This window comes from Cydia amplana, chromosome 2, assembly GCF_948474715.1.
Source record: "Cydia amplana chromosome 2, ilCydAmpl1.1, whole genome shotgun sequence".
NCBI classification, from domain to species: Eukaryota; Metazoa; Arthropoda; class Insecta; order Lepidoptera; family Tortricidae; genus Cydia; species Cydia amplana.
The window spans coordinates 6,387,834-6,400,639 of NC_086070.1; the positions used below are offsets into that span (position 1 = coordinate 6,387,834).

At 34.5% G+C, this 12,806-nt stretch overlaps 1 protein-coding gene across 5 annotated transcripts in view; it reads right to left on the reverse strand.

Annotated features, from left to right (window-relative positions):
* Positions 1 to 9,760: 9,760 nt before the first annotated feature.
* The window catches only part of LOC134662038 (homeotic protein antennapedia-like), a 238,605-nt gene continuing 235,559 nt past the window's right edge, over positions 9,761 to 12,806 (reverse strand). For all 5 annotated transcript variants that reach the window (XM_063518304.1, XM_063518303.1, XM_063518302.1 and 2 more), the window contains one exon: positions 9,761 to 12,381. In XM_063518304.1, coding sequence (XP_063374374.1) covers positions 12,131 to 12,381 — 251 coding nt within the window. In that variant the 3' untranslated portion in view covers positions 9,761 to 12,130. The remainder of the gene's footprint in view (positions 12,382 to 12,806) is intronic.

Here is a 12,806-nt window from a genome sequence, read left to right on the forward strand (position 1 = left end):
AGAAATAGGAGCCCCGCGGCAGCGGGGCTCCGTCGACATCGCTAACGTAAGGATAAACCGACGAAATGTAGGTAAATAAAGGTCTAAATAATTGTAGTCATTTTGTGTTCTAGACTGTTTGCTATGTAGACTAAAAGGGATATAGGCAAAATATTACACTAGTCATTTTGTGTTCTAGACAGTTCGAGACCAACCCATCAATAGACTCTTGGATCAGTGATTTAATAATCATAATAATATTTATTTTATGTGAATAAGTATACTTAGTTGCGTACATAAACGTGTGTGTGTCTCCTTTTTATGTTTATTCAAGAAAATTCGTACGTAAAGACATGTCCAAACTGATGAGTACCTAGATCCCATTCCCATTTTTGTATTCCTGATCTTGATTTTTGGGCCTCCTAATCATCCATAGATATCATTGGTGCCTAAAAATAAAGATTTTAATTAAAAGAGGAGGAAACTAATTTGCTATAAGTACTTCATCATCATCATCATCATCCTGTCCTAGCCGATTTCGGCCTCGGCGACTGAATATTCACTGGCTAGTGAGAGCGACGATCGTGAGCTCTCAGGTGGCTGACGTAGCCTATTTTTGCTATTTTTTTATTTTATTTTTGGGTTTTTTTATATATAAGTACTTAAATATGTATAGGTATGCCATATTGTGATCCTGTAGTTCTAAATGTTGTAATATGTAAAAAAACTGTAAAGGCGGTAATCCCGCCTTAACAGCAACACTTATCGTTTATCTCTCATGGTTATATCTGGTATCTGTGCAGCCACTATCCTGATACTCGTATCTGCCGGATCTTCATTGAATTACCCCACGCTGGTCGCAGCACGAGCCAGAATACGTGTAACTAAAATATTTTTGTGACTGAGAGAAGTACGGGGCTTTACGCTGATTTTTTTGTCTAATAGACAGAACTCGATATTCAGTATTAAGTAAATTGTTCAAGTATTTTTATTGGGAATTAGATAAGGTAAATATTAAAGGAACAAACTAAATAAATTACGCAAAGATTGATGTTAGAGATACGAGTATGTTGTTGGTTCTTTATAAACTAAAATAGTCTTCATATAACTCCAGCTCTGGAGGCCTTGGTCACTTTTTCTTTCGTATTTGACTATTTCAGTTTATTATTTATATTAAAGTAGGTACCTAGTGATTCTCTTCTTGAAATTGAACAAAATAAAATATTTTCATAAAATAATTTTATTTCATTTCTGATGGGTTCTTTTATTTACCTACATGCTACATGACAAGTTACACGTCCATTAAAAGTGTCGTATTAGGTATAGGTATTACCTGTAACTATGTAAATATGGCAACAATTTAAAGATGAGTCAAGATTTTACAATAGACCAATCGAAACATATATTATATTCTTTCATTATAATAACAAAAGTATGTTTGTGCAACAAACAAATAATCAAACAATTCAAATTTGAAAGCTGTAACATTTAGACAACATGAAATGGCAACAAAAAGTCGTGACTGCACACTTTTGTATCCCGATGCAAATGATGAGAACCGACCTTCGAACGACAAACTTAATGTTACAACAAATAGAGAGAGTTGTTTTCCAACTCCGCACACACAGGAACACAGAGTGTTATTCAAGAGCAAGTATTTTACATGCGGGCGCATTGTTGACTTTATTCGCACGGTGTACAGTTTTGGAGAACCCATATCGATCATCTAATGAACACCGTTAAATAACATCACATTATGTTAAAACACGATTCTTTATCACGGGATCTGGCGCCGCCCCGGCTGAGATATATTGAATGTTTATACAATTTGTTTTTATGTTAAGCTCTCATACATTTTATCGATGCTGGTATTACTTTTAAAATAGTAAAGTAATTATTAATGCGTTTTATGCGGTGTTGAATTCATGCTAGCGATAGTGGGTAATTTATAATTTTTAAAACTTCCACGTTTATTTTACGTTTTTAACGTAATCCAACGAAGACTAACTAATGTTTTTGTGTCTCGGTTTTCGATTATCTTTATCTTTATAAATTTAAAATGTTAACACTTTCTGGCAATCGCTGTTTATTGACTTAGTCATTAATTTAAACACGAACCCCGATGAAGACGTAAATAATACTGCTTAAGCAGAGTAATGGGTATTTTTATATATATTAAGTACCTAATTGTTTAATATAGCTACTAAATTATAATATATGTAATTTTCAATACTTGCCTTCATTTTAAGTGATATTAGGTGGCTTGGTAAAGTCAGCATCAAAATAAATTGATGAAAAAAACTCTTCTCCTGGTAGAGGTAAGGTAAGTACGAGTATAAATACATCTCTACAGTTCGCGTTCTAAAGTATATTCAACAGTCTAATTATTCCTTAAACAGGAACTTATATATTTTTGTTATGGTATCAGAGCAAGGTCGATACTTTTGACGCGTAGTCTGAGTTACTTTTGATGCTGATGACTGTAAATATATGATTAAGCAAAACTATAATGCAATGCTGTTTTCTATCTAAATGTTGTAGAACTGTTACCAATTAAGAATGAAATAAACAAAGTTGTCTTTGTTGTGGTTGTAATCATTTTGCTTTTCACCTTTTTCCTTTCCTATTCCTACTGTCAGGGGGCCGTTTCTCAAAAGCTTATAACGTGTAATACAAGCGAATATCACTTTTTGACAGCTTTTATTAGAAAGGGACTTCCACTTGTATTACAAGTTAAAAGCTTTTGAGAAACGGGCCCCTGGTCCTCCGTCGGCCAATGGCTAAACGGCGGCTGAAATTCTACAACTGCGATACATAAATTGTGCGACTGACTAGTACCAAGAGTACCAATGAGTTTTCTGGTACATATTGCATCGAAATATATCGGTAGGTATGTTTTATACCCAATGATATTTGATACTTACCATTAACTTTTCTGTAAAGGAAAATAATCATAACGAGGACGTCTAATCAGCATCGGTAGAACTCTCAATGCAAAGATTAGATAGCTATAGGTAAGTAGTTATTAGTTAGGTAGGTAATTCAATTACCTGGTTAAAACACTCTAGTTTTGTAACAAAGATAAGCCGTCGCAAAAAGGGAAATATCCGTATCCATTTATTTGGTTGCAGATTACCAACAAAAAATGTCTAAACATAAACCTCCATCGCTAACGTCTTCAAAATGACCATTTTTCAGAATCCCAAGTCGACCATGCAATGAGCGACGGCCTACACCATTACCCGACATTACCTGTCAGCTGATGACGATATAATTGCTGGATTCGATACGTGATGAGCGAATCAACGGTTTTTTTTTCACAATTGCTATGATCTCGCCGCTCATTGCTATCATTAAAATTATAACTTCATTTGAGCGCGCTTGGTGGCGCCACATGCTTAGTGCATAATTTTTCTGAGAAACATGGTTTACGCCTGAGATGATTTCAGGGTAACAAATAAGGTGCGTTGGGGTAATTTTGAAAACGGCATATGTCTTCTAAACTAGGTACTTACACTTTCTACTGTAGTAACAGTAGGTAAGCAAGATGTCTTGATTGGCATTGCAGAGGCGTAAGTGTTGCTAAAGTATGAAGTGCTTCTGGTTTCATAGATATTTGCCATTTTATAAATTACCCCGATTTTAAAGTTAAATATTCCAATCTAAATTACATAGGCGGTGATATCTGTCATTTATCGAAAGTATATCCTCAGCTTAATTACCGTGATAGTGACCGTAACGTAAGGTACCTATAGATTACTTAAATATTTTCTTTAAAAAGTATCTATTTTCGTGCAAAAAATATTTACGGGTCTTTCATAAGCAGATCTAAAGAGGGTAAGTATTTTATGGTAAAAAAGTAGTAGTTATCCATGGGCAAGCCGGGGTTAATTTGGCTTACATATTTCCTTTACAACTCTGCTCAAACGTCCAAAAACAGGTAAGCCGGTGGGAATCGGCTTTTATGGACATGCCGCCACTGGTACCTACCCATGTAGGTATTTAAATATAAGTCTGGACATAAATCGTATGAATTAAATGGACGAACTCAAATTCTAATATTAATTAAAAACATCTGAGGTGACAATTAATGCATGACCTCGAGATCTTCGAGTTGGATCTAACAAGAAAATCTTCAATTTTGTCGTCGCGCTTTAAGGTAAGTAGGTATCTCAATAGGTGGGTAAGTCAATGATAATATGGCAGACAAATTTGAAAATCCTAATATTTTTATTGTGAAACCAAAAATACCTGTAGATAGTAACCCTGTAATTGTAATTTTAAAGAAAGAAATAGTTGTAATTTTAAACTAATATGTAAAATTTATTTTCAAGTTTAGAATCAGAATAAAAATCCAGTGTAAAAAAATCACATAATACCCATCTATAGAATAGTCGCTTTAATGCATTACGCGTGCAATAGATACTTACTCTACTCTATAATATGACTGGTTTTATTATGATGCCGTTTTAAAAACCTCACGAGCAATAAATTCACTCTCGACTTGGAAATGCGTTGATAACGCGAAGATCATAATAATATTTAATTACGATTAGCTTGAAATGTTGAGGAAAAAAAGTTGATGTGGGAATAGAATCAGATTCATATAAATACCTGGGCAAAGTGTTAGTCTACCACTTTTTAACTGAGTGTTAAGTGGTAAGGAATTGTTACCTGTGTTAAGTAGAAATGGAATAATTAAATACAATAGTTCGTTTTTTTTTAGCATTAGAAATAAGGTAAACAATCTTGACCTGTCTTTTTTTTGAAAAACACGTTTTAAAAATAAATAATGGCAAATATGTAACAATTATGGATCTAATACGATCATTTATATTCTTCTGCTTTCATAAGTAATAGTTACTGATTTTTAAAAAGCGTTTTTCAATTAAAAGACATGTCAAGATCGCTTACCTTCTTTCTAGTTAACAAAAGTTAACGATTACTTATAGTTCGTTTTTTTAGCATATATACTGTAAAAGTCGCCGGTTTTCCCGAACTTTTTAGACTCTTTAGCACCTGGTACATATTAGTAGGTAGGTACTTATTACGAGTACGATGTCATTATTACCATTAGGTACCATTATAAATACTTACGCTGATAATCTCCAGAAACACCTTTCCACAGTACCTGCGTAGCCACCTTGTAAACAAAAAGGCAAAAGCAACTTTTTAGTAAGTAGGTAAGTACTAGACTAGCTGTATCCACTCATACAACATTGTTGTAGGAATGTTTAACTTTTTGTAAGATTGATAAATTTCCAAGCCTGCCGAGATCAGTACTGAACTATGCTTAGGATCAGTATTTACGTACATATAAAACCTTTTTTTTGTTATTTTCGTGGCTATAATGAAGTTTTAGAAGGCCTAGACGAAAACCTACCTCTGCTCACCTAAACATACTTTGCTAATCTAGCATTTAGGAGCTCTCTTGGGCTTTCACAAAACGCCGCATCGTCATACATATGAAATAGGAATCCTTATTCTTTATAGATAAATCTATACATTCTATATCTATACCCACCTTTATAACTACACTTAGTACGTGTTTCTCGTTAAGTAGTGACGTAACAGCTCCCTAAGATCGTTCCATTTGAAGTTGAACGGTGAAAAATAATAATTAATAAGGATAGAATGATGCAGGTGGCCGTATATGGGAAGGAGATGGTCATAGCTCGATCGACGTCATCTTCGACAGCAACGCCTGACGTGTATCCAGTGGCAACAAGTTTCACACCCGTATTTTATTCAAACTTTTTTTATATTGTACTGTATTTGAATTTATAAGTATTTGTTTGTATGCAGTAATTATTTTATTTTGTCATGTAAGCTTTTGTAATGATGTGATTATTCTGGCTATAAATTGATAATCTAGATCCATTTGGTAAATTGGAACTCCGGCGCTCCACGAACAAAGTCATGTCAAAAAGGAAAAAAAATACTTACTTACGCATAGATTTTATAACATAACTATAAAACAGTTTGGCACTATGACAGGCCAGATGCACTGGCCCGATTTATGCTATCAGATACATATCTTCGTCTTCGAAAAAAACCGACGTCGCGCGTCGTTGGTCGTGAGAAAAAAATACCTAGACAAACTAGGTACCTTCTAAATTTAAAAATCTTATTTACTTTTATGTATTCTGTATAGGTATTTAAAAAAACTATAACCTACTTACCTGATAAAATATCTAATGAGACTTACATTGGCTAATTAAAATTGATTTACGAAAATATTATTTGCTCTCACATGATGGGGTAAAGGCTGATTTAGACGGCGCGCGAACTCCCATGCGATTTTAGTTACATTGCGGACTGTTGGTTACGTCCAATTAAACCGACCGATCAAAACCCGCAATGTAATGAAACTCGCATGCGAGTTCTCGCTGAATGAGCCCTAAGTGTCATACCTATTAAGGCAAAGAAGTAAATGTTATTCCTGGTTAGTTCCTTTCTGTAAGTGTTATCAGACGTTTTTTGCTGAAAGATTGTTTACATTAACAACGTAGCGCCATCTACATTACTTACTGTACACTATGTAGAGAAACACATTTTCAATCACCCTAGATCTTTCCTATACAAATTATAGAACTAGAAAAATACCTCTTTAAATCCAACTGAAGAGCTTTATTTCAATAAAGATCAAATAATTATTTTATTAACAGTAACAGAGCATAGTCGAAACTTGCGTGGCACACCGTACATTATAACAAATGAGTTGGGCTGCGTCCGAGTGCCTGCCGCCAGGGTGGGGCGGCGGCGGGGCGGGGCGTGCGGGGGAACCGCCCTAAACAAAATGGCAGCTGTTTGCGCGCCAAATTTTGAATTTAGATATTTGCATAAAGATATATTTTTCGGTTTGATTGGGAATTCAAAAATACATAGGTACCTACCAATAATTCTGAAGACTTGTAACACAACAGTGCTTTGCATAATAAATAATAACTTTATTTACTAGCCTTCTATGAAGTCATACCTACAACTTATTAATAATAAGAATTTGGTACTACTTAAGGTACCTATTACAAAAGAAAAAGCTATTATCTGCTACGATTATTTACCTAAGCTAGCAATGCAGGCAGAAAATGACACATTAAATGTGATTTGTCTACTATTATGAATTAAATTAAAAGGCCATAAATGACCATATTGATGACCCTACATCACTACCTCAACAAACATTACACATAAATCTTTATTATTGCGATTTAAGGATCCATTGAAAGCTAACTTAAACCTACTCCAATTCAAATACAACCCTAAAAACACCGACATATGGTTCATTATCGCATGAGACAAAACAACACTTTAACTCTCATAAACTATTTTCAGCCGCGGCAAATGAAGAGACAAAGCTTCTTGTCCCTTACTATCTCACTGATTCGCTGTAAGTGTGAATGAGACAAAAAAGATTTACGAGGTGTTTATATCGATACAGGAGCGTTGATTTAACCATTGCTTTGGTTTATTGCAGTCGATAAAATTGAATGTTATGAGGCAAGGTCGTACGTGAAAAATTGTTAGTTATTTATGTCTTCATTGAGACAAGTTTTAATGTCCCACTTTAGTGTTTTTTGTTACTTATTGATATTGTGGCTCTTTTCTAAGATTAAGAAAGGGAGGATTATTTTTTCTTTAAGTCCTTTACTTTTAACAAGATTTATTATAATAAATAGGTTTGGTATGCATCTTCTTTACATAGACATTGGTATTTTGGACAAAATTAAATTTTGTAGGTACACAAGTTTAAAAAAAGTGGCAAACGTTGATTTATATTAACTAATTACTTTTTTGTCTATATCATTCACATTTATCCATTCAAAGAAACAAAAAAAATAACAATAAGATCTATCATGTTACATACTACGTTTGATGAAAGTTTTGGTATTTCTATTTTCTAACAATATTTTAAACTTTGTATAATATGACCTTCCACACTATTACAATAATAGTACTCAGAGCGTACAACGCCTGACCATGAACCCAATTTGTGACAAGTGCAATGGCACTGAGACCAATAAATTACACTTATCATCTCTGACCAGCCGACGTGACCTCTGTATCCTACTCGACTGGACCGAAATGTAAGGACATTACAGGCGAGAAGGACCATTGAGGAATGGTCGCTAAAACAATTGAATGATAGCTTATCAAGGTATAGAAAGATGGTAATAATAATGTAATGTAAACAAAAATAGAGGAAAGATTTTAAGCCCGAGTACTTAGATTCTTGCTACATATGGTCAGATAGATCAGACCTCCTAGAGTTAGTACTTACTAACTCTACGAGGTCTGATCTATGTGTCTACTTAGACTTCTTGTACTTTTGCTGTAACATGATACCTATTTAGACTGTACCTATTATGTACAGTAAAAAGTACACACGATGAGAACAAATTCCAAGTCTTAGCTTCACATTAAAAAGGAAGAGGCAAATCGTTGCGTGTCAGTAAATGATGTACTTATTGCCAACGTAAGGATGCAACCACTTACGTCACCTGGACGTTTGGTTACGGAACGGAAAATTTTGAAATAAGTTGTGCAAATTTTGACGCGCCCAAAAATCGATAACAAGATTGAAGATTGACTAGCCTACTTGACTCGGTTGTATATATTTAGGTAGTTAAATGTATTTAAAAGAACAAAAAAGGGCCCATAAACACAATTGAACTGCTTTTAGCGTAGATCGAATAGTTCCATAACAGATAAAACTAGATACAAATCTGAGCGACAATAGAAGGCCTTGGCGCAACAATGAAAATCAAAAATCAACAAACGACTTCCGTGGCATTTCGAACAACATTAGTGAAACATCCGTGGAAACATATACTGCCATTTAAAACGCAGCAAACCCATAATTGCCTCAATTTGAAACTTGTCAAAATCGCATTAGTTCACCTTACGTTGAAATAATGGCGCGGCTGAAGGCGATTGGATGGGGGATTATTAAAAACGCATTAACGTTGGCCACACCTAGCCTTATAAATAACCCTGTCGTGTTGAAACAGAAAAAAGTAATTTTGAGATTTGTGGTGGGAGGGGCCAATCACCCGTGACTGACACGGAAGGAACCCGGCCACGGGGCTCTATCACGCGAATCATTATTTTGTCGTTAGGGAAATGTATTATAATGTCGGTATCTCGGCTCGCGATCAGCGTGTGGAAAAAGACTTATCTAGATTAAACGTAATGCGGGCTAGGACTTGGACTTTGTTTTGACTTGAAATTTAGGTACAGAAATATTTATTACAATGCCAGTTCGATGTAAATGCTAAGAGTCAAGTGTTATATAAACGACACAAATAACAAAACCATTTCTAACCCTTATTTTATTGCAACAAGGATTAGGTACTATGGTCAGATCGAGGATTGTATCAGGAAATACTTAAAAACAAAAACATTGTATCACGTCTTCAAGGAAAACGTTTGGTTAAACAACAAACCGAGTTACATTATGATCACTTTGTCACTAATAGACATAATACTCTGCACTATTTTCTTATTTTAGAAAGGATAGACGAATTATAGTCACAAAGTAGACTCTCGCGTCGAATGGTGGTCTCCATGACAGTTCCTTCTAGTCTCTTTTGGATGAGCATACTTTAATAAATTGGTAATTGAAGAATATATAGGTATTTACTGTATTTTTATTACATAAATGTCTATAAACATTATACGTGACAGCTACTGTAAAAATGAACTGTCATAGGGACCATCATTCGACGTGAGAGGTATAGGTCCACAATATCCGAAAGAAAGGTCAATGAAAATTCTCAAATACAATCATTATGCTTTATTAATTTCATGTATTTATATATTTATGACAATATCGTCTCACCTAACCTTATTAAGTTACTAATTATAGTTATATTTCATAAATTTTGAATCAATAGGACATAAACTGGTAGGTAAATAATATCGTTTTAACCAGGGATTTTCTCTAAGTGAAGATTAAATTTCCAAAAATTTAAGGACAGTTCTGAGTACACCTAACATCAAAACTTAATAGTAAATTTTCTCATAAACCTAATTTTACATCAAATAAATGTAATGTTCCAAGACAAATTCGAAATTGAGACCTCTATCTGGCAAGGGGTTTCTGTTCTCGTTTTAGGATTGCACATTCGATTTCTTACAGATGTAGATTTTGTAAATTATCATCAAAACATACATTCTAGCTTCAATTGTTCCGGACAAAACAACGCTTACTACTACAAACAACTGTACAACACAAACACGAGATTATTTCTTGAGCAAACGTAGAAATTATACAACAAAAATTCACCCTTAGCCAGACAGTTCTAAGACTAACTTTACCCGATTCGAGAGAAGATAGAAGTCAACGAAAGATAACTAAATTAAGTGAATCAATAAATAAATATCGGATATATCGACAATATACAATTATTACAATTTACATTTACTTAACGAACACAGCACAAAATTAAAATATGTATAAATGAAACCGGCTCACTGGGTTCTTAGTAAAAACGTTCACTAGTTACAACCTACGTGAAAAATTAATGTACAAATAGTTTACATTATTACGAAACACGTATAACCAGAATCCTGACAACAGCTCACCCCTCCTATATCACTCTCCTTTTAAAATATTCGTAAAACTATCGTTACGAGTAAATATATTCAATGTTCGATATTTTTCTTTACGTATATCGGTTTCTTAAAGCAATGATTTTATAAAAATACCTTTTACTAGAGTGAGGTGTTCTCAACGCTTGTATATGGGTCGCTCGCTACTCCTAGTCGCTACAGGGTCTACGGACGTGACACCCACCAGTTTATTCTCTAACTTTGGTATACTGTGTACATGTACGACAATCCGTACCAACCCATAAGATTCAAAATAAGAAATATTTCTCTGTACCTACGAGATTGAAGGTAACTTTTGTTTCATTAATAATAAATTATTAAGTAGCGATTTGCACCTGATGTTTTCTACAATGAAATGTCTTTTAGAATTATTCTCCATCGAATGGCACAACATTCATTTCGTCCGAGTAATAGATTTTTATCAAAGGATATTGAGAATCTCGATAAGAATTTTCTAAATCATTAACGTCATTCTCGTAACATTTTACATTAATTATAATATTTCCTATTACGTTTATTATCAGTTAATTACGTATATGGTGTTATCGAAAATCGTATACATTGCACGTGTAACTGGCCTTTCCAAACTACAAAGAATGTATAAAAGAAAGTAAACCGAACTGAGATTCACAAAACCAGCGCTCGGTCCTGATTGCTAACAAAATGAACTAGTCGTTGTGTCTCAAAATTAATCTCAATAAAATTATTCACACTAAAACAATTGTACAATATTTAAACCCTAAAAAATATTACGTACGTATTTACATAATAGCAATTCGACAGCAATTAGAAATAAACGTCAAATATATTAAATAATAACAATATCGTTACTAATTGCCTTCTTATCAATGGTTAATTATAAGAGGTCCTTATGGTTTTGTGATTCAATATCATGCGAAAACTTTGAGAATTTAGATTGTTTGCAAATTGCTTGATGTCAGAAATAAATAAAGACCTTCTCTACTTAGTCGTGAAGGTACGAAGCAATCTATAAGAAATTCTGACAGATTTGCTATTCGGAAACTTATATTAAGAATGTCGCAGTTAGAATAATAAATAACGAAGACTATCAAGCACTTTGCAAATAATAGTTCAATAAATAGCCAATCTGTGAATGAGAAGATAATACCAAAATGATAATTATCCATGTAAAATAATCACATAATATCGATGCAGTTTACTAATCATATACACTGCTTTTTTGGTAAGTATTGGTATTGAGATTGTTCTATAAATAAATTTATACTTAACAACTGCAAAAATCTCTTCATCACACTATCATTACTCTTTATGCGATGTCACTAAGTTACATGCTAGTTATAATGTAATATTATCATGAAAAGTCCAACATACAATTTATACAAATTAAACTGTTCTAGTAACAGCGGCCGTTGGATCGATTGTTTCAGATTCATCACTCGTTGATGCAAACTCAAGATTCGACGTTACAACTAAATGGACACCGAAAACCAACTGTTCAATGGCCTTAGTGGAATCTGAAACAGAGATCTGCGCGATGGCCGCACCCGGGGCGAGCCTACTGCGGCGAGGTGGGCGGACTCATGTTGTCCGGCTCGTCTCCGGAGCCGGGCTCGCCTTTGGTCTTGTTCTCCTTCTTCCACTTCATTCGCCGGTTCTGGAACCAGATCTTGATCTGGCGCTCCGTGAGGCAGAGCGCGTGCGCGATCTCGATCCGTCTCCTCCGCGTCAGGTACCGGTTGAAGTGGAACTCCTTCTCCAGCTCTAGCGTCTGATACCGCGTGTACGTTTGCCGTCCCCGCTTCCTTTCTGAAATCAGATAACGTAGCATGTTAATACAAAATAAAATTTACATTCAAATCGAAAACAGTTGGTTTCATTTATAAAATTCGCGCGGCAGCCCTGGGAGCGCCAGACGTTAAAAACTGCATAGGCATTTCTGATAAATGGTGGTTATTTGTAAAAGGCGAACACTCCCGGCGGAGTTAATTGAAAATTGTTTTGAGCTTATCAATTTGTTAATTGTTTTTGCTTGTCGAATATTTCTCTTCGCTGTCGAGAACTAGTTTAAAGGTATCTACATTGGTAATCGGGTTTTGACATTGACTGCACAAAATCTTATACAATTAGGTCGTACAGCAGGTCCAATTAGTAGAGCTGAATCAAAAAACGGTATTTCGCAATCATTGCAAGGATACATTCATGTTCATTAGTATTCCTTGCGATTAGTCTTT